Source organism: Bubalus kerabau, chromosome 20 (assembly GCF_029407905.1).
Source record: "Bubalus kerabau isolate K-KA32 ecotype Philippines breed swamp buffalo chromosome 20, PCC_UOA_SB_1v2, whole genome shotgun sequence".
Taxonomy (NCBI): Eukaryota; Metazoa; Chordata; class Mammalia; order Artiodactyla; family Bovidae; genus Bubalus; species Bubalus kerabau.
In genome coordinates this window covers 30,356,452-30,377,599 of record NC_073643.1, presented here as the reverse complement: position 1 = coordinate 30,377,599, position 21,148 = coordinate 30,356,452, and the positions used below count along the sequence as shown (strand labels likewise).

Below are 21,148 nucleotides of genomic sequence, written 5' to 3'. Positions count from 1 at the left end.
ACCAGTCACAACTCCAGGTTGTTAAACCTGTTTTTCTGAACAACAGGCTCAAAATCAGAGGTTTCTATAACCCCTTCCTCGGATTCTGTTAATTAGCTAGAGTGGCTCACAGAACTCAGGAAAACTGTTTACTATCTAGGTTACTGGTTTACTAATATTACACAGGATATTAAAGGTTATGAATGAATAGCCAAATGAAGAGATACCTGTGGTGAGGTCCAGAAAGGTTCTGAGCAGAAGATGAGATGCCTGTGGAGGTTGGAGTGCACCACCTTCCCAGCATGTGGACACATTACTGTTCACCAATCCAGACCAAGATTCACCAGTTCAGCTCTCTGAACCCCATAGATTATAGATGTTTATTTTTTTGAGAAGGCAATGGCACCCCACTCCGCTTGGAAAAATCCCATGGACGGAGGAGCCTATTAGGGTGCAGTCCATGAGGTCGCTAAGAGTTGGACACGACTGAGCAACTTCACTTTGACTTTTCACTTTCATGCATTGGAGAAGGAAATGGCAACCCACTCCTGTGTTCTTGCCTGGAGAATCCCAGGGACGGGGGAGCCTGGTGGGCCGCCGTCTACGGGGTCGCACAGAGTCGGACACGACTGAAGCAACTTAACATAGCATTGAGGTTTTATCAACTGGGCACGATTGATGATTAATTCCACTTTTAGCCCCTCTCCAGAGAATGACAGTGGGAAGTGGGACTGAAAGCTTCAAACTTCTAATCACGACTCGATGTTTCTGGTGACCAGTCCCCATCTAGGAACCTACCAAGAGTCAGAGTTACCTCATGAGAATAAAAGACTTATCACCCAGGAAATTCCAAGAAATTTAGTAGCTCTCTGTGAGGAACTGGGACCAGAGACTAAATATTAGAACAAAAGATTCTCCTTAGAACCTTTATTTTCAAGGGTTTTAGGAGCTCTTAGGATCTAGGAGCAGAGACCAGTATGCATATTTCTTATTACTTCACAAATACATCCATTAACTAGCTTCATTGGACCATTCTTACATGTGTAGGGAAGAGAAAGAACCTTTAATTTCTCACTTTGTGGATGGAGTAACAACTTGGTATCTTAATTAATTGCTCTGTATGTACCCATGAACTCTCCTGACTGGTAGCGTGGCTGCTGTGTGTATCTCTCAGAGTCACGGGCCACTATACAACCGGCCGGTACACCAGTGGAACATTAGTGAAGACAGTGTTGACCACTTCTCTCCCTCCAAAGAAGTTAGCTGCCCTAGCCACCCTTGCTTACTGTCTTTGAAACGGAAGGATTAAATTGAGCCTGAGACAGGTGAGAGAGAGAGATTGGCTGTTTCTGTCATTTTTCAGATTTAACTGTGTGTTTAAGTGGAAGCATTCTTCATTACACATGGTTTTCACAAACAGTCTGACAAGGTCATAGAAATTGGAAGTACAAATTAGAGAGGTTACCAAAACTGTGCATTTTAATGTAATTATTAATAATACTTCATTAAATATGATGCACATGGTAAGCTGGGCAGAACACCAGGTGTACAGATGGAGACCAGGACTGTTCTAACTAGGATATAGGGTCACTCTCTTCTGAAGTTTCATTTGAAGCCTCCCTTGTATAGTATTACTAGTTTGTATCATTCTTTCTTAAACTTTCATCCTGTTAAACGGATACTGTTTTTGTCTTTAAAATTGTTTTCTTGATCTGAGTTCTATTTACCTTCCCAGTCCTGTCTCTTGCCACCGTATATAACTTTGCCAAGTGATTTGCAGTTCACTGAGTATGCAGTGCTCTGTTTTGCTAGCATTACATTGCAACATATTTCTGTCATCATCTTTGCCTCTGACATTTTTCTTCATGGGATAACTTCGACTTGTCCTTTAAGACTGTTCAGCCAGCTCCATTCAAGTGCATATGAATCTACTGAAAAGCTGTCTTGGATCTCCTTTTCTCCATAGAAACTACCATATATCTGACATTCATTGATCAGATTTTCTATTTGTTTCTGTTTGTGGTTCTGTAGGCTTTGATGGGGCTGAAATTGCCTTGCTCAAAATGTGGTGCAGTGTAGGAGCTGGATTAAATATGTGAATAGAAAAATTAAAACTTGTCTTCATCTGTTAAAGAAATATTTTTTAAATATTTAGAAAACATTACTGGTATCAGCATTTTGAGTGTTGTGTGTGTGAAAATTCTGAGACTGCTTGCTTGCTTTCTTCCCTTTCAGTTTTTCTGTGTCCAGATTCTATTTATCCTTTGTCACTTTTGCTTGTTTCTAAGCCTCCCTAGTTGTTTTGTTTTTGTTTTAGCTGGAGGATAATTGCTTTACAATGTTACGGTGATCTCTGCCATACGTCAACGTGAATCAGTCATATATATGTCCACTCAAATCTTGAGCCTCCCTCCCTTCCCCCATCTCACCTGTCCCTAAATGTTAAACAAGATAGTAATCTTGCTTTTCTAAAGTCTCCATTGTACCATTTTCTACTCTGTATGGGAATTTTAATATATTATTTCTTCTACCAAGCTAGGCCCTTGGAGGCCATAATTTGTTTTTTGATCATTACATCCTTCAGTATCATCTTTCCTTCAAAATAGTAGCTTTGCTGTTTTAGCTTGGGCTACTGTAAGAAAATACCATAGACTGGGTGATGTAAAGAACAGAAATTGTTTTCCTACCGTTACAGAGGCTGGAAGTTTGAGATCACAGTGCCAGCCTGGTTGGGTTCTGGTGAGAACCTCTCTTCCTGTCTTGCCCAACGCCAGCTTCTTGCTGAGTCCTCGCAGAGGTGGGGCGGTACCTGGGGAGGGCCGCTCTCCTGCCTGCCCTCCATAACTGCCCCCTGCCCCATTTCTTCTAATAAAAGCAGTAGTTTCATTAGGAGGGTCTGACTCTTAAGACCTCATTTATGCTTAATTGTCTCCCAAAGGTCTCATCCTCAAATACCATCACATTGTGGGCTAGAGGCTTCAATATAAAAAATTTGGGTGGACACACACATAGTCTAAGATTTGTCAATGCTTTGCATGTCTGTCTTTTTATATTTACCGATTACATTCAGGTATGGATTGTTTTATGCAGTTGTATTCTTAAAGTTTTGATGTTAATTGAGTTTTATGAAGTAAATATTTTAGATATACACTGCTAACAAGGAAGTGGGAAGGAAAAGGGGCTGGGATTTATTGAATGTGTACTATGTGAGAGTAAATGCATGTTATGTGACATTTTATGTAAAAAATGCTGGTATGAAGTTTTCTGAATGCAGAGGTTGCCTTGCTATGTTTTTTTCTCCAAGTTAGTGTTTGTGTAATTTCTGTGTATCGGGTTTGCTTAAGTTCCTTCACATCTTTACTGGGATGTCAGCAACTAATTATTGAGCATATACCTGTGCTGGGTATCTTAGAATGCACTGGTGAGTACACAAACCATAGTCCCTTGTAATATTTATTAGTATTATATTCATTTAATATTTTTTTAAAACATTTAGTTTGCTTGTGCTGGGTCTTAGTTGTGGCATACGGGATCTAGTTCCCTGACTAGGGAACGAACCTGGGCCCTCTGCATTGGAAGCATGGAGTCCCAGCCACTGGACCACCAGGGAAGTCCCTCATTTAATGTTTTGCTCACTACTATTATCTGTATTTGCCAGTATCAACTACGTTAACTTCATCTTTAAAGTTAGGACTAGGGGAAGCTTATAAATGTAGTTCCTTAAGAGAGTAATTTTTTTCAGTTGACCCTTAAGTCAGCATATGCTATAAGCTTAAGACAGAAGAATTCAACCAAAAATAATTACCATGTTTGATATACATTTCTATTTTTAAATTTTGGAGCGGTGAAAACTTTGGGGTCAAATAATACTAGCTTCATAATGTATGAAGTGCTAAAGAGATTAATTAGATTAGGTGGGAATAAAATTGAAATTGCTTCAAGTTTTTGCTTTTTTAATTTTTTCTGCTATGTATCAACATATAAATTCCAGATAGTCCTCAAAATTTTGACATAATTATAAATTTTAAAAAATAAAGGTTTAATCCTAGAATCTCTTTGCTACCTAGAAAGACATCTTAAAATTAAACTTCTGTAAATATTTCTCATCAGCATGTTTTTTCCCACATTTTAAATATCTCAGAAATTCAAACATCAGTAGTATCCTAGATTTCTTAAAATTTTGTTAAAATAATAGAGTCTTACAGTTGCTCCTGATTTATATCTGAATAATACAGTGTCGTTAGCTTTTTTTGAAGGTTTAGAAAACATAAGTGTTTTGGGCCAGTAGTACAGACAGTTTGGAAGAATTATTTTGAAAGAAAGGCTTCTAAGTTTAGTGTTAGTAGATTGATTTAAGTGTTGGCATGTTTCAAGTAAGAAAAGGTTTTAAACATTTTAAGAGTAAGTTGCTATTTTATTTGCTTGGTAGTCTTTAAAGTTCAGGTTGGTATGAGGATTTGTGGATAAAATTATTTTCGATTGTTTTTAAAACATTCATAATTGAACTGTTATAAAAACCTTCAAATTATAGAAACACATAAATGGAATGAAGTTTTCCAAGTGTGCTAATTTGGAAATTATTTGGTGTTAGTGTGAGGCATGGTTTTGAGAAATGTGGCCAAATATTTAAAATGTGGTTTTTTTGTTTGTTTGTTTTTTTAAATTATAAAAGTAGGGGAGTGTACCTTATTTAAAACAATTTGAACATTGTAGTCTTTGATAAAAGAAGTGAAAAGTCTCCCTCATTCTATGCCTCTAAATACGCTTACTATTTATATGCTCTCAGTAAAACAAAAAATAAGGAATTTAATAAGTAGTTTCCAAAAAAAGAAAAAGTCATCAGAAAAAACTAACGTATACATGAGCAGACCTTTGTATTCTGAGGAATTCAAATTAAAATTTTCAGGCATACTTGAAAAAGAAATGCCAGTAGCCCTTTACAAATATAATTGGATCAACATTGCTTTTTAGTTTTCAGTTTGAATGTTTTTATTTCTGAATTCTCAGAATGAGTTTCACCATTCATCATTTAATTTTTCTTAATTTGTAATTTCACTGACTGTAAGCAATTATACTTTTTATATTTTTAAAAGGTGAAAAGTTCACATTGAAAAAAGGCTTTGTAGATATGTTTGGTTGACATGTATGATCTTTGGTCTTTCAAATTCATAAATACATTTATAAATTCCTATTTAATTTCTTATGTAGGAGAATCAAGCTTCAGAGCATTTATATATTTTGAAGTCCTACAATATTTATACTGGAAAAAGAGAAAATTCACCAGACTGTAGTCAGTGTTGAAGTTATAATAAAGAAGAAAATAGCTATAAAATGATGTGTCATAAGGAGAGTATCACTGTATAAGAATGCCAGATCTTTGACATTCTGGAGTTACACACAAATTTAAAACCCAAATTCTCTGAATCCTATGGGTATTCTGCTAGACTGAATGTTCAAATGGCTCATTTGGGAAAGCACAAGCAGGCTTATATTAATTTACTAGCGTCACACCATTTAAATAATAAAATGTTAAATAAACTTGTAATTTGAAAATTTGGAAGAGGCTCTTTTCCACAGCTTTGATTTCTGCTTAAAACTGGAGTATTAAAGATTTAATTTTGAAGGAATCTTCAGCATTTTGAAAGCATCAGATTTATTTTAAACTTTTTGCTTGGCAGCAACACAGAGTGATTTTGTTTTATGTAAGCCCAAAAGGAAACGAGAAGAGAAGGAGAGATTTATTGGAAGAATATTGAGGTAGCGCTTGGAATCAAAGCTTAAGCTATATCTCCAAGCCAGTGTGATAGATAGGGTGCTTCAGGGTATCAGCACTAGAAGTTGCTGGACACTTTTTTTTTTAGTTTGCAGCCAAAGCGGTGATTTAGTTCTAATAAATTCCTGTTCCTCCCTGTTTTACTTTCCTGGACTAGAACATACAGTTGGCCTACCCCAGGATAAATTCTCTTTTAGAAAGGGATCAGGTGGTGTGGTCAGGGAAACAGCTGGAGGTCCATCCTTGTATTTGTATCTTGGTATATGCTGTATATGTACCCATTGGCATATGCTGTAACCAGTATATACGTATCTGAAGTACCCCCAAATTCATCATACAGGTGAAGTGTATGACTAATATTATCTCACTGTTGTGAGGTTATAACTCAACTTATTTGTCAGCAGGAAATTCCTGACTTTTAAGGATTTAGTTAGAGTTTGCACTAACCCCTATTCTGTTATTGAGAAATTCAACATTCTTAACAACCTATCTGAATTGCAGGAATGCATAATTATACTTTAAAGCTGTAGCTTTTGCTAAGCTAAGTTGGTGTCAAAGTGTTTTTATGATAAAGACAGTTCCCTCCCAAAAGAGACATTGGGTTACATGTTTCTTAGCTTCCTAAGATTCCTAACCGGATCTTGTAAGGACATAAAACTAGAGATCATGGTCTGAGGCAAAATATAATAGTTATTTTAAGGGAGCAATAAATGTTTTGGCAGCAGTAGAGTCAGAGGTTGACTTCTGACAGGAGAGTTAGGAATGGCTTCATGGTGTGAGACAGGCTTAGTCCAGCTCGAAGGAACAGTGAACGAAGGAGTAGTCAGGAAAAGTGCAGGGCTATGAAGGTAGATTTGGGATAGATTGGAGAAGGTGAAAGTCGCTCACTTTCAAGTCGTGTCTGACTCTTTGCGACACCATGGACTAAACAGTCCATGGAATTCTCTAGGCCAGAATCCTGGAGTGGGTAGCCTTTCCCTTCTCCAGGGGCTGTTCCCAATGCAGGGATCGAACCCAGGTCTCCCACATTGCAGGTGGATTCTTTACCAGCCAAGCCACAAGGGAAGCCTAAGAATACTGGAGTGGGTAGCTTGTCCCTTCTCCAGCAGATCGTCCCAACCCAGGAATCGAACCAGAGTCTCCTGTATTGCAGGCAGATTCTTTACCAACTGAGCTATCAGGGAAGGCCATAGATCAGAGAGTGTCTTGCTATTACATAGAATTTTGCTTTTAGAAAGAGTTCACAAGTTACTGATGATTTGAGGGCAAGGGAGAGAGAGCTTTGCCTTGTGGAGCTGAAGTCTTAATTCAGGGAAGTTAGGGCAGTCACTTAGGAGGCTATTATAGGAATTTAAGCTAGAGGAAATGAGAACTTGAAATACACTTTCATTTTTGACTTTGATGCATTGGAGAAGGAAATGGCAACCCACTCCTGTGTTCTTGCCTGGAGAATCCCAGGGACGGGGGAGCCTGGTGGGCTGCCGTCTATGGGGTCGCACAGAGTCGGACACTACTGACGTGATTTAGCAGCAGCGGCAGTCTGTCTAATCTATGCTGTTAGCAGTGATTGTGTTACAGTGTACATATCTTCTTCCCATAATTAAAATCTTTATGCCTCTTCCCTTTGATTAGTGTTAGTTGCTCAGTCATGTCTGACTCTCTGCAACCCCGTGGCCTGTAGCCTGCCAGGCTCTTCTGTCTTTGGGATTTTCCAGGCAAGAATACTGGCGTGGGTTGCTGTTTCCTCCTCCAGGGGATCTTCCCAACCCAGGGATTCAGCCCAGGTCTCCTGCATTACAGGCAGATCCTTTATTGTCTGAGCCACCAGGGAAGCCCAAGATAATTATAATGATGTTTAAAATATATGTGATTATGTCTTTTCTTGTCCCCCAGTTTGTCCCCCCCCCCCCCCCCCCCCACTTAAACTACTCACAGTTCTGTGGTAGATCACACTTTCTCATCTTAGTGCCTGTGCCCATATTGTTTCCTCTCCCTGGAATAAAGACCTTTCTCTTCCTTTTTGCTCATCTTTTAAGGGGTTGGAAAATTTTCCTTGACCCTGGGTTAGGTGTGTCTTCGTCCATTACGGTACTTCATGATTGCTTCTATTGTGTATTTGGTTATTTTACTATTTTTTGTTTATATTGTGAAGTCCCTGAAGGCAAGTACACTTTTTTTTTTTAAATAATCTTTCCCTACTTCATTGTAGCTTAGAGATGTATATTTGCATAGGTTTTTGTGTGTGTTTGTTTGGTTTTGCTTATACTTTTCCTATTACTAGGTGTATTGACTTCTTAACAAGAGTATGGATTCTGAAGCCTAAATGCCTGCATTGAAATTTTGACTCTACTACTTAACTAGCTATACAACCGTGGGCAGGTTGTTTAACCACTTTATTTCTTAGTTGCTTTATTGATAATAAAATGAGTGAAATAATACTACCTAACTCATGGGGTTGTTAAGAGGATTGAGTAGTACACAGTGCTTAGAACAGTGTCTGAATTAGTCATTATGTGTTTGCTGCTATTATTATAATTATGCATTGAAGTTTATATATAATTCTCTGTTCCTATTGCTAAAACAGTTGCACATGTAATACTTCCCAAATCTGCTTGGAAAGTGGTATTTTTCTTCCTGATTTCTTTTTTTCCACTGTAGGTAGTTGTGAGTGTTATTTCAGAGTAGACTTCAGGATATTTTTACCAAGTAATTATCGAGCAATTACTTTTTGCTTTATGTATTATTGGTACTTGTGATATATGCACTGGTGAACAAATATGTGAGCAGATAGATATAACAACATTATGTATTATGTTATTGGATTGTAAGGGCAGTAGAGGAATAAGAAAAATGGCAAGGGAAACGAGAGTTTAAGGGTAGAGAGGCAGTTGTAATTTTAAATAAAGTGGTCAGAGTCAGCCTTATTTTGAAGGTGATATTTGAGCAAGACAGGAAGTTGGCCATGCATCTACTTAGTAGAAGAGCATTCCAGGCTGAGGACTTCCTGCAAAGGCCCTTAAGAAGAAGTGTGTTCCGCCTTTTCACAGACTAACAAAGGAGGCCACTGACTGGAGTAGACTGATCAAGGAGAGGGGGTCAGAGGGGGCTGGGGTCAAATCATTTAAGGCAATGTGAACCATGGTAAGGAGTTTTTATCCTTTACTCCGAGTGAAATCAGGAGCCAGTGTGGAGTTTTTTGAGTTGAGAAGTGACATTGTCAGAATTAAGCATTAAGAGAATTTTATGAACGACAGTGCTGAAAATAGGTTTTAGGTAAAACCCAGGTGTCTCAGTGATAATCTGTCTGCTAATGCAGGAGACACAGGTTGGATGGCTGGGTCTGGAAGATCCCCTGAAGAAGGAAATGGCAGACCACTCCTGTATTCTTGCCTGGAAAATTCCATAGACATAGGAGCCTGACTGGCTACTGTCCATGTGGTCACAAAGAGTCAGACACAGCTGAGCACTCACTGGCCACAAAGTAAGCTAAAAGCAGGGATTATTGAAGATAATATTTTTGAAGAGATGGATTAAGTCATAGCAGGAGGTCGTGAGAATTAGTCATACTTTTAATACATTTTGAAGGTAAAACTGGGAGGATTTTCTGAAGATACGGTGTGGTGTGTGAGGGGAAGAATGGAATCAAAAAAAACTCCAGTTTGCCTTAGCAGCTGAAAGGGTGGAATTTCTCACACCTGAAATGGGAAAGGCTTTGGGAGGAGCAATTTGTGGGAAAGACCAGAAGTTCAGTTTTGGACTTGCTGAGTTCTCTTCTGTTGTGTAGCAGGTGGTTGGACGTGTGAATGCATTGACAGATAGTATTTAAAATCTTCAGACAGGAGAAGATCACCAAGTGTAGACAGAAGTGATTAGCTGAGCTTTGGATCACTCCAGCATGGAGCAGTTTGTAAAACCAGAAAGGACCAATGAGTAGGGAAGATCAGAAAGTTAAAAGACAGTGGAGTGAAGTGAAGTGAAAGTCACTCAGTCGTGTCCGACTCTTTGCGACCCAATGGATTATAGAGTTCACAGAATACTCCAGGCCAGAATACTGGAGTGGGTAGCCTTTCCCTTCTCCAGGGGATCTTCCCAACTCAGGGATTGAACCCAGGTCTCCTGCATTGCAAGTGAATTCTTTACCAGCTGGGCCATAAGGGAAGTCCTAAAAGACAGTATCGGAAAGCAATTAAGGAAGAATTGTCAACTGTGTGAAACACCCTAGATAGGCCAGTTAGGATGAGATGTGAGAAACGATTATTGGCTTTAGCATTATGGAGGTAGTTGATGACCTTGATAAGCACAGATTAGTTTTAGTGGTGTAGCCTGTCTGAAGTGGGTTTGAGGGATAATGGAAGGGAGACAACCCTTTCAAGGAGTTTTCCTTCAAAGGAGAGCATATATATTTAAACATCTTCTAGTTCATCCAGAACTATTAAAAATGAAACCGGGTGATGTGTAAATGATGGAGGAGCTCGGAGGGTAAGTAGAGGAAGAAAAAAATTCTGAAGTGGGAGAAATGTTAATTTATTTGTATGGTAGTGGAAGTGATCCATCAGAGATTAAAAAGTTGTGGTTGATTAAAAGGAGGATTACATAGGTGATGCTCTTGAGTAGGTGCACAAATGGAGAATCTGGTATGTAAATAGATGAGAGCATGGATACTTCTATTATAACAGGTGGGAATTCCAGGTGTGGGTGACCCTTCTAGTAGTAGGTGGATAAATGTGGGGGACTCAGGAAATTCAAGGGTGTTAAGTATGAGAGTGAAAGAGGACTCAATGGGGGTTTGAGGAGAGAAAAGAAAGTGAAAGTGTAGTTGCCCAGTGGTGTCTGATTCTTTGCAATCCCATGGACTGTAGCCCGCCAGGTTCCTCTGTCCTTGGAATTCTCCATACAAGAATTCTGGACAGGATTGCCATTCTCTTCTCCAGGGGATCTTCCTAACACAGGGATCAAATCCTGGTCTCTCATTGCAGGCACATTCTTTCCCATCTGACCCACTGGAGGAGATATGAAATAGTTATCTGGAAGTGTCTGGGAGTGAATAAACTAGGAAAATAAAATACTAATCTGATAGCATTAATATTGTACTTGAAATAAGCTAGTATGGTGATGCATTTTTCTTTCATCTTGTGTTAGTGCCCATGTGCTGCATAGGCACAGATTTGGTGGGGTTTGCATTTCTTAAAGTTGATTTTGGGAGTACAGTGAAGCTAGGGAGGGGCTAGAGAATCAACTCTATGCTGGGGGGGCAGGTGGCTAATGCTTAATGATTAATTATTATTTAATCTGATAAAGTGGTGAGGGACAGTAAAAAGGTGGTTAGATCAATGAATTGGAGGTCTTGTAGAGTCAGAATTTCTACAGTAAGTGCAATATATTTAAATATCTTCTAGTTCATCCAGAACTATTAAAAATGAAGCTGGGTGATGTGTAGTTTTTTTTTTTCCTATTTATATTTTTGTTAGCAAAAATACTGCATTTATTCATTTTCTAAAAGGAAATAATTTTGTGAATGGGTAAAGAAGGAATATTGGGTAAATTTTCTCCTTTCTGTAATAGAAGGGAATGGTTAAAGAGCCTCTAAAAGTGCTCTTAGGCTGGAGAGATTGCCTCTATTAAATATCTGTTATGTGAGAGTACGTAAGATAAGCCCAACTATCTTAGGATCTAACAGAAGCCTTTCTTGTTGCCTCAGTCCTGTCTTATACCTGGAAAGCCCTCTCCGTATCTCTACAGTATTGCTCAAATGTTCTCCACATCCAGAGTTTCTTGAGGATGAATAGCCATTGAGTGCTTAGTAGGAGTCAGCCACTTTGCTAAAATAAGCACTCTCCTTACACTAATGTAATGCATACAGCAGTTCTGTGAAGTGAATAACTTACCTCCATTTTAGATACAGGAAACAAAAGGAGGCTAGAGTTACCGCTCCTGTGTCGCACAAATGAAAAAGTAGCTGAACTAAAATTTGAACCCAGATGAGCTTTCAGACTCTAGCACCAGCACTTTAATTTTTTTTTTTACCCTGTTGTTTTTACTTTCAGTGAAGTTAAATGCGCTAGATTTAGGGAGTTTATTTAGTACAACAAAGGGAACAAAAAAATCTTCTATGTGCTTTTCCTTTATTTCCTATTCCATAGAGGTAACCACTTTAAAACCATTGCTTTTTTAGGAGAAGGGGTGTTGACCTACCTGTTTCTAAGTGGCAGTTTTAGATGGTTACTTTTTTCTTTAAAATTTTAGAATAATTACTGATTTCATAATAATAACAGGATTTAGTTTCTTTTACCTGCTCCCCCTTACTCTGTTCATACCTACTTCTGACTTCCATTGCCCGATTTCTTTAGTATAAGTGTATTGAAATTAGCCCAACGTTTGTTACATACATTGTATTAGTGAATGCTGTTTTTCATTTACTTTTCTGTATGCTTATGGCTAATTCCATCTGTAAACAGAATAGCACAGAATAGACACATACCATACTAAAAAGCCAGTGTTGCCAACACTTTTAAGACACTTTGAGCTTCACCTTCAAATTCTAAAAGAATTCTCTAAGATGAAACTTGTGAACTAAACAGTAATCTGCCACCAGTGCCATGTCAGCTCATTTTATTTTTCAGTAACAAATTATAAAGCCATTTATGTATGCTCATTTCAGTCTCCTTAAAAAAGCTGACTATTTCTTCCTTTTCTTTGCAACTGCATCAGTTGATCTCTGGTTCGAGGTAGAAGGGCTTTCCTGTTGTTTTTTTTCTCTCACCTTTCTCAATGAACTTGAGGAAAAATACTCTAGATCACTCTGATCTCCATAGCACATTTTCCTGTATAATTAGAAGTGATTCATGAGATAGATATTAATGCTAATGATTTCTTTTTAATGAATTGTGTATATTTTAGAATTTCTCCTCTGTCTCTCAAAATGTTTGGACACATGTTCATGCCATTTTATTCTTTAGATTTTTTGAGAAATCTGTGTTGCACCTCTGATTTTCTTGACCTTACTGTTTTTTAGGAGGAAGCAGTATAATTCTCAACAGAAGGGATTGTGTATTGCAGTGGTTTTCAGCTGGGACCAAGCCTCCCGTCTCCCCTACCCCCCACCCCAGGGTTCATTTGGCAATCTCTAGAAACATATTTGGTTGTCACCGTTTGTGCTGAGGATTACTGGCATCAAGGTGTATGGGTTGCAGATGTTGCCAAACATCCTACAATGGACAGGATAGCCTACCACAGTGCAGAACTCTCAAGCCTAAAATATCAGTGGTGCTGAGACGGAAAAATTCATTTGTCTATATTAAGTTCCTTCTGTCTTTAAGTCCTAAACTTTTCCACTTCCTTTTTCCATACTCTACTCATGGTTTCAGGGTTCACCTTAAAGTCCCACTTTGTCCTGAAGTCTTTTCTTGATGGCTCTAAACCTATATTTCATCTCCTTTTTGTTGGTTCTATTATACCGTCATTAAACTCTTTGCATCTGATAGTTTATGCTGTCTTATTTCTATTTGTTTATTATCTATATATCTTGTTTTTTGTACTGTTTTAAGGATCATTGTCTTTCATTGTTTCTACTGCTTTTGAACTTGATGTTACATTGTCAGTTGGTAAAATAAAAAAAGGGCTCAGGGCCTGCCTAGGCTTTGGGAAATGTGGTGAAAGAATGGACTCATCTCTCTTGATGGCAAATTGGCTTTGATATCAGTGGATTATGGAGGAAATGATGAATGTTGTGAGTAGTGTGACTGTCTAGTAGCAAGAAGGAGAATAGATCCACCAGCCATTAAACTAGTGCGACTTTTTTAAAAACCTAGTACCCTCTGAGTTCCAAATTGGCTGTGTTTAGCTTGAATGGTACTGTTAGAGGAGATCTGTCTTTGGTTCATATTTGTTTAGTTCAGTTGTCTATGTGGAAGGGATGGTCCATGTTGATACATTAATAAATTTGAGAAATTTTTTCAAAAAAGGATCAAGGGTTAGCTAAGAGTTAAGCATAAATCAGGCTAACCAAGATGGACTATTTCTTGAACTTTTTGTTTTAATTGGTAGGGAGAAATGGGTGAGTGGAGGAAAGTAACTTGAATCTTTAGACATGTTGGAATTGTTACGAATATACAAGTGGCCAAAGAAGAAACCCAAGTTTACGCTGAGGTATTATCTAACGTTAGTGTTACCTGTTGAAGCTTTCTTTTCCATCTGATTGGGTCCTTTGTATGTACAGTTATCATTTGGTATTTTAACACTCTTAATTTGAAAACTTCACTTTTAGTGGCAAGTAACTTTACCTTCAGAATTTGTGTCATAGTTTTATTTGACATGGTACTTTGGAGCAGGTACCATTCCATCTGCAGATATGAGTTTCTGAGCAAGGAAATGTGTAGCATTTCAAAGATAATTTTAAAATAGAAAACAGATAAATATTTTAGAGTCACTTTAACATTTATATGAAAACAGCAAGTTTTATATTTGAAGCATTTGGTAAGAAATGAAATACAAAAGTTATGTTACTTTTATACTTCTGTAGTTTGTTTATACTTGTATTATTATACATAGTAATTTTACTTTTTCTGTTAATACCATGAGAATAAGAAAAAGGCAATTTTAAAGGGGTGGAGTAGGTAGTGGTTTTTAACTGGGGATACTTTTTGTCTCCCAGGAAGCACTTGGCAGTGTTTATAGATATTTATTGCTGTCACAGTGTGGGGGTCATTTTAAGGTCGGGTGCTCCTGACTTCTTGTGGGTAGAGATCAAGGATGCTGTTCACCATTCTACAGTTCACAGGTCATCCCCCTTTGACAAAGAATTATCAGGCTTACAATGTCAGTGGCTCCAAGACTGAGGAACTACAGGATAAGGGATTGGAAAGGACCTATTCAAACCCAAAAGAAAGGTCTTGTGGCCAGTAAACATACTGCTTCACTGGCAGTGAATGAAAGGCAAAGTGTAGTGTGTTTCTGCTGTTAAATGTATGAGTTCTGGAAGTGTGTATTACTGTAATGAAATAAGTGTTTCTGTACTGGTATCGCTGTAAAGTGGTACAACATTTCTGAGGCGCCTTTGAAAATATCAAAGTTCTTTGTATTTCATACTTTTGATTCATTGATTCCACTTACAGGAGTCTATCCTAAGGTAATAAACAGATGCCATACAAAGTTTATTATTGCGATATTAAATGGAATTACTTTTAATTGTAATGAGCTGGAAGCAGACCTAAAATTTTTTCTTTAAGGTGGTTATTAAATAATGGTACCATCAAATATGGTACATATTTAAAAATCTTACTTTCAGAGACTGCTTGCGTGGTGACTGTACCACAGTGAATGAGGTGGGGGATCAAAGGAATACTAATTTAGGATGCCCAACTTAGATTTAAAAAAATATATTAGAGAAGATATATTTTCTACTATAATATGTATACTACTAAAAATGTACTGTAGTAATGATTACTGGGCACATTATGGCGAATTTTCATTTTATGTTCTGTAAATTTTTTCCCATGACTATTCTATGTCTATATGGGGCTTCCCATGTGGCTCAGTGGTATCCACCTGCCAATGCAGGAGACATGGGTTCAATCCCTGGGTCGGGAAGATACCCTGGAGGAGGAAATGGCATCCTGCTTCAGTATTCCTGTGAGGAGGAATCCCATGGACAGAGGAGTCTGGTGGGCTACAGTCCATAGTGTCGCAGAGAATCAAGACATGGCTGAAGATGTACATGCACGTATTGTATATATAGAATCAGAAGGGGGTGGGACAGTCATCTTTTTAATTTTTAATCTTTGGTACAGTTTTGTAGGAGGGCTGTCATTTCTCAGACTGTTAACTGAAAAATCTGTCCTTTGCCATATGCTGAGTTTCCATTTATGTTTGGGTCTATTTCTGGGCTCTCTGTTCCACTGACATTTTTAATGTTTGCTCAATTAATTGGTAAAGATATTATAAAAGTATAATTATACAAAAGAAATGTTCTCTTGATTGGGGCTCCATGTAGAGATTTCTGACTTGGTAATTTATATTTTAAAGTTCTTAAAAATGTCAGCATTTTGTGTAAGCAATTACGTTATTTTTGCCCATCTTCTGCTCATGTAATTCAGTATTCAGATTAAATTTACTTGTATTTGTCAGATAGTTATGATTAAATTCTTATCACACTTTGTCTGCTGATGAAATTCAGATTCAGTTGACTTGTCTTTGTTTGCTCCAGTCAGATTGTTACAGCTGAATTCTTACGACACTCTAAGTCTCCCGATTCAAAGCCCCGTCATCTTGGGTCAGTGATAAGTCTCATTAATTTGTTTGTTTTCGTGCATTCATTTTTTTCCACATTTCCCTTTGTTTACAGATTGTACGGCATCTGCTTTCCCTTGGAGATAGTGTTGGGCTCTCCTATGCTCTGCTATGTTAGCTTCCCACACAGATTTTGCATGCAAAGCAGTGAGCTGAGTAATCTTAGTAGAATCTGGAACTGTAAGAGGCAACAAGTTAAGATGTAGCTGCTGGCCACTAAAATGTTCCAGAAGTAGCTGGGAAATAAAGGAATGGATTTTCTACCCTTGGGCTCTGAAAAATAGCTTTAACCTGAAAATTGTGAGGGAAACATATTTGTTCTAGTACTTACCAGTTCCTATATAGGAAAAAGATGAGTGCAGTGTTTGAAAGGAGAATACATTTTTTAGTCGTATGAGGTATTTTCCTTCGTAGAGGAGCTACTGCATAAAGGGAAAAATGAAGAGGAATGAGAACAAAGGAAGCAGAGGGAGGTGAAGTTACTTAATGGTAATGCATTTCAGTGGATTCTTGAGTTAATTTGAGCAGAGTAGATGAAAATTCTGAGTATGTATTGGAGGAAATTTTTATGTGGAGGAGTTGATTCTAAAGTTGAAAACGTGTTTGTGTTTCATGAGCCATCTGTTTAGAATAATTTTATTTTCATTTGAAAACTAAGGATTTTTTTTTGTTGTTTTTCTTTTCTAGTTTCTCGTTCTATGAGTACATTCATAAGAAAATTATTTTTGTTGCCAAATTTTTAGTTGACTTACTCACGGCTTGTTTTTGTGCTCAAATTACATAATTTTCAGGGAAGCATTTTCTGCTTTTGTTTTTATTGGTTGTGTTGCATCTAAAAAGTTATAGAAGCTTTTTTTTCCCTCCAATTATGTATGTCATAATTTGAGTTGTATCAGTTGGAGATGATATATAGAGTAAGTCTGCTTGTTACCTGTGAAGCTTAAAGTACAAATTCAGTAATTCATTTCATTGTACGGGACTTAGTTACTGTGTGCTCTAGTGAGCTAGAGTCGTTAAAGCTCCCCATAGTTTGCTTTACCAGGTCTCCCATCACGTTTTTTCTTGCTCTTTACATTAATGTGGTGGTGTTCACGTGTCATAGGTGGACTTTAAAGCAATTCATGGAAAGATGCGTCTTTTTTTTTCTCAAATGTGTACATGGAAATTCTAATTCATGAAACAGGTTATGACTTAGGGAATGATTATTAAAACTATGGAAAGAATTCTTAAGAAATGAAAAGTATATGGCTCTTATTTCAGCAACCTCCCCTAGTATGTTTAAGTTTTAGTTAAATGACTCTTGAGAGTCCCTTGGACTGCAAGGAGATCCAACCAGTCCATTCTAAAGGAGATCAGTCCTTGGTGTTCTTTGGAAGGAATGATGCTAAAGCTGAAATTCCAGTACTTTGGCCACCTCATTCGAAGCGTTGACTCATCGGAAAAGATTCTGATGCTGGGACGGATTGGGGGCAGGAGGAGAAGGGGACGACAGAGGATGAGATGGCTGGATGGCATCACTAACTCAATGGACGTGAGTCTGAGTGAGCTCTGGGAGTTGGTAATGGACAGGGAGGCCTGGCGTGCTGCGATTCATGGGGTTGCAAAGAGTCGGACATGACTGAGTGACTGAACTGAACTGAAATGACTATAGGGAATCTAGTGAAATTTAAAGAAATTTTAGTAACCATTGGCAATTGGATAGTACTCAGAAGTTAGTATTAGTCATGTCAGAAATTAAAATGTGCTGCATCTGCCTATTAAACGTCAAATTCCCCTTCCCAAAAGAAATCTAGGGAAAGGAGGGAAAACTTAATCATGCATATAGCTTTAAATAATCACCATGATCAAATTTTAAAGCCGTTTAGTTCAGTTCAGTCGTTCAGTCATGTCCGACTCTTTGAGACCCCATGGACTGCAGCACGCCAGTCCTCCCTGTCCATCACCAACTCCCAGAGTTTACCCAAACTCATGTCCATCGAGTCAGTGATGCTCTCCAACCATCTCACCCTCTATTGTCCCCTTCTCCCACTTTCAGTCTTTCCCAGGATCAGGGTCTTTACTAGTGAGTCAGTTCTTCACATCAGGTGGCCAAAGTATTGGAGTTTCAGCTTCAGCATCAGTCCTTCCAATGAATATTCAGGACTGATTTCCTGTAGGATGGACTGGTTGGATCTCCTTGCAGTCCAAGGGACTCTTCAAGGGTCTTCTCCAGCACCACAGTTCAAAAACATCAATTCTTTGGCTCTCAGCTTGCTTTATAGTCCAACTCTCACATCCATACATAACTACTGGAAAAACTATAGCTTTGACTAGATGGACGTTTGCTGGCAAAGTAATGTCTCTGCTTTTTAGTATGCTGTCTAGGTTGGTCATAATTTTCCTACCAGGGAGTAAGTGTCTTTTAATTTCACACCTGCAGTCACCATCTGCAGTGATTTTGGAGCACCCAAAAATAAAGCCTGCCACTGTTTCCATTGTTTCCCCATCTATTTGCCATGAAGTGATGGGACCTGATGCCATGATCTTAATTTTTTGAATGTTGAGTTTTAAGCCAACTTTTTCACTCTCCTCTTTCACTTTCATCAAGAGGCTCTTTAGTTCTTCACTTTCTGCCATAAGGGTGGTGTCATCTGCATTTCTGAGGTTATTGATGTTTCTCCCAGCAATCTTGATTCCAGCTTATGCTTCTTCCAGTCCAGCGTTTCTCATGATGTACTCTGCATAGAAGTTAAATAAGCAGGGTGACAATATACAGCCTTGCTTTTCCTATTTGGAACCAGTATGTTGTTCCATGTCCAGTTCTAACTGTTGCTTCCTAACCTGCATACAGATTTCTCAAGAGGCAGGTCAGGTGGTTTGGTATTCTCATCTCCTCCAGAATTTTCCAGTTTATTGTGATCCACACAGTCAAAGACTTGGGCATAGTGAATAAAGCAGAAATAGATGTTTTTCTGGAACTCTCTTGCATTTTCGATGATCCAGTGGATATTGGCAGTTTGGTCTCTGGTTCCTTTCCCTTTTCTGAAACCAGCTTGAACGTCTGGAATTTCACGGGTCATGTATTGCTGAAGACTGGCTTGGAGAATTTTGAGCATGACTTTGCTAGCATGTGAGATGAGTGCCATTGTGCAGTGGTTTGAGCATTCTTTGGCATTGCCTAGTAAAAATGCTAGTAGTGAATAAAATTTACCTACCATATGATCCACCCATTGAACAGGAAGTTGTGAAGTCACACATCAGCTCTTTTTTAACTTTTTGAGTAACTGCCAATCCAAGCTATTTTCCAAAAGGGCTGTATACCATTTTACATTCCCATCAGCAGTATGTAGGTTTCCTTTCCACCTGTCCTACTTCCTCCCCAACACTTGTCATTGAATACATCTTTTTTAATGTAACAATTTCAGTGGGTGTGGAATGGTATCTTGTGGTTTTGATGTGCATTTCCTTAATGCACATCTTTTCATGAACTTAATGGCAGTCTGTCTCCTGATACTGTACCCCTTAAACAATAACGTGTCAACCATCCCTTCTGCAAAGCCCTGGCATATGCCTTTCTGCAGTGTCTTTGACTATTCTAGATACCTCATAAAAGTGAAATCAGAATACTTCTTCTTTTGTGTCTGGCTTATTTTGCTTAGTGTGATGTGTTCAAGATTAATCATTGTTTTAGTATGTGAAAGTTTCTCTTCCTCTTTAAGGCTATATCCCACTGTATGTGTATGTGTGTGTGCACGTTTTGTTTATCTCTTCATCTGTTGAGATACATTAGAGTAGTTGCCAGCATGTGTGTAAGTGAGTTTCATTTGACTTGCTGTTTTTGGATCTTTTGCATCTCTATCTTTTAAAAATGGATTTGCTGGGTCATGTAGTAACTGTTTGGTCCTTTTAAAGCATCTTTGGCACAGTGACTCCACTGTTCTGCGTTCTGACAGGCAGTGCCACATAGTTCTCAGTTTCCCTACATACTGGCCAGGCAGCAGTTATCTCTGCTGTGTGTGTGTGTGGCGGGGGGAGGTGTCGGTTTGTTTTGTTTTGGTTTTTGTTGGATAGCCCTCTAATGGATGTGGAGTTCTGTTTTATTGCAATGTCCTGGATATTAACACCTTATCAGAAAGATGATTTGCATATAGTCTCTCCCATTCTCTGGGTTGACTCTTCACTCTTTGCCGATAGTGTCCTTTGATACACAAGTTTTTTTATTTTAATACAGTTCAGTTTATTTCTTTTGTTGCCTGTACTTATGTGGGAGGGTGTTACAATATCTTTCACATCAACAGTGGTAGGTTTGGAAATGTCTTGGGAATGTATCAGGAACTTTTCAAGCCCACAGTGAAGCTCACATTTTCTAGACTTTAAATTTTTTATTTTGAAGTTGAATTTTTATCAATGGTCACGAATATTTCAGTTGATTTTCTTGATTTTTTTTTGAGAACATGTCTACTGGTTTCTTTTGGTCTTGAATAAGCGTTATTTATTTGACATTCTTTTCAAGTAAAAAAGGCTTTCTATGTAAAATAGCTCACTCAGCTGGCACCAGTATTTAGCTTTTTGCTACTTGATATGTCTACAGTATTTTGCTAGGCAACAGAAATCCTTTATGTATATTTTTCATGTTGTTGTCTGTGCTATGCTAAGTCGCTTCAGTCGTATCCAACTCTTGCAACCCTGTGGACTGTAGCGCACCAGGCTCCTTTGTCCATGGGATTCTTTGGGCAAGAATACAGCAGTGGGTTGCCATGCCCTCCAGGGAAACTTCCCAACTGAGGGATCAAACCTTCATATCTGTATCTCTTGCATTGCCAGGCGGGTTCTAGTGCCCCTGGGTTGTTAAAAAGATGTATGTGTACTCAAAGATCAAGATTTAAATAAGTTAGGAAATTTGCTTTGTTCAACTTTGCAGTAAAATAGTTCATTTTTTTTTATTGTGATTTTGTGTTGATAAGGAAGGTAACAGCTACTGCCAGTGGAGCTGGGTGCTGCTGCTTTGCTCTGCGCTGAAGTGTCGGCCTGTTACCCCTGCTGCGTTTGCACCCACTGTCACTGCAGATGTCAACTCAGTGAAAAAGTCAGCTCTACTCTTAGGAAAATAGCTGTGACCTCTTGGGGCCACAC

General features: G+C 38.3%; 1 protein-coding gene across 5 annotated transcripts in view; it reads left to right on the top strand.

Moving 5' to 3' along the window:
* Nucleotides 1-21,148, top strand: part of PPP4R2 (protein phosphatase 4 regulatory subunit 2) — a 55,598-nt gene that overhangs the window by 17,619 nt on the left and 16,831 nt on the right. The window contains exon 3 of one of the 5 annotated variants that reach the window (XM_055558491.1): nt 15,954-16,019. The exons of the other annotated variants lie outside the window; for them this stretch is intronic. Coding sequence (XP_055414466.1) covers nt 15,954-16,019 — 66 coding nt within the window. The remainder of the gene's footprint in view (nt 1-15,953; nt 16,020-21,148) is intronic. 5 annotated transcript variants of the gene reach the window in all.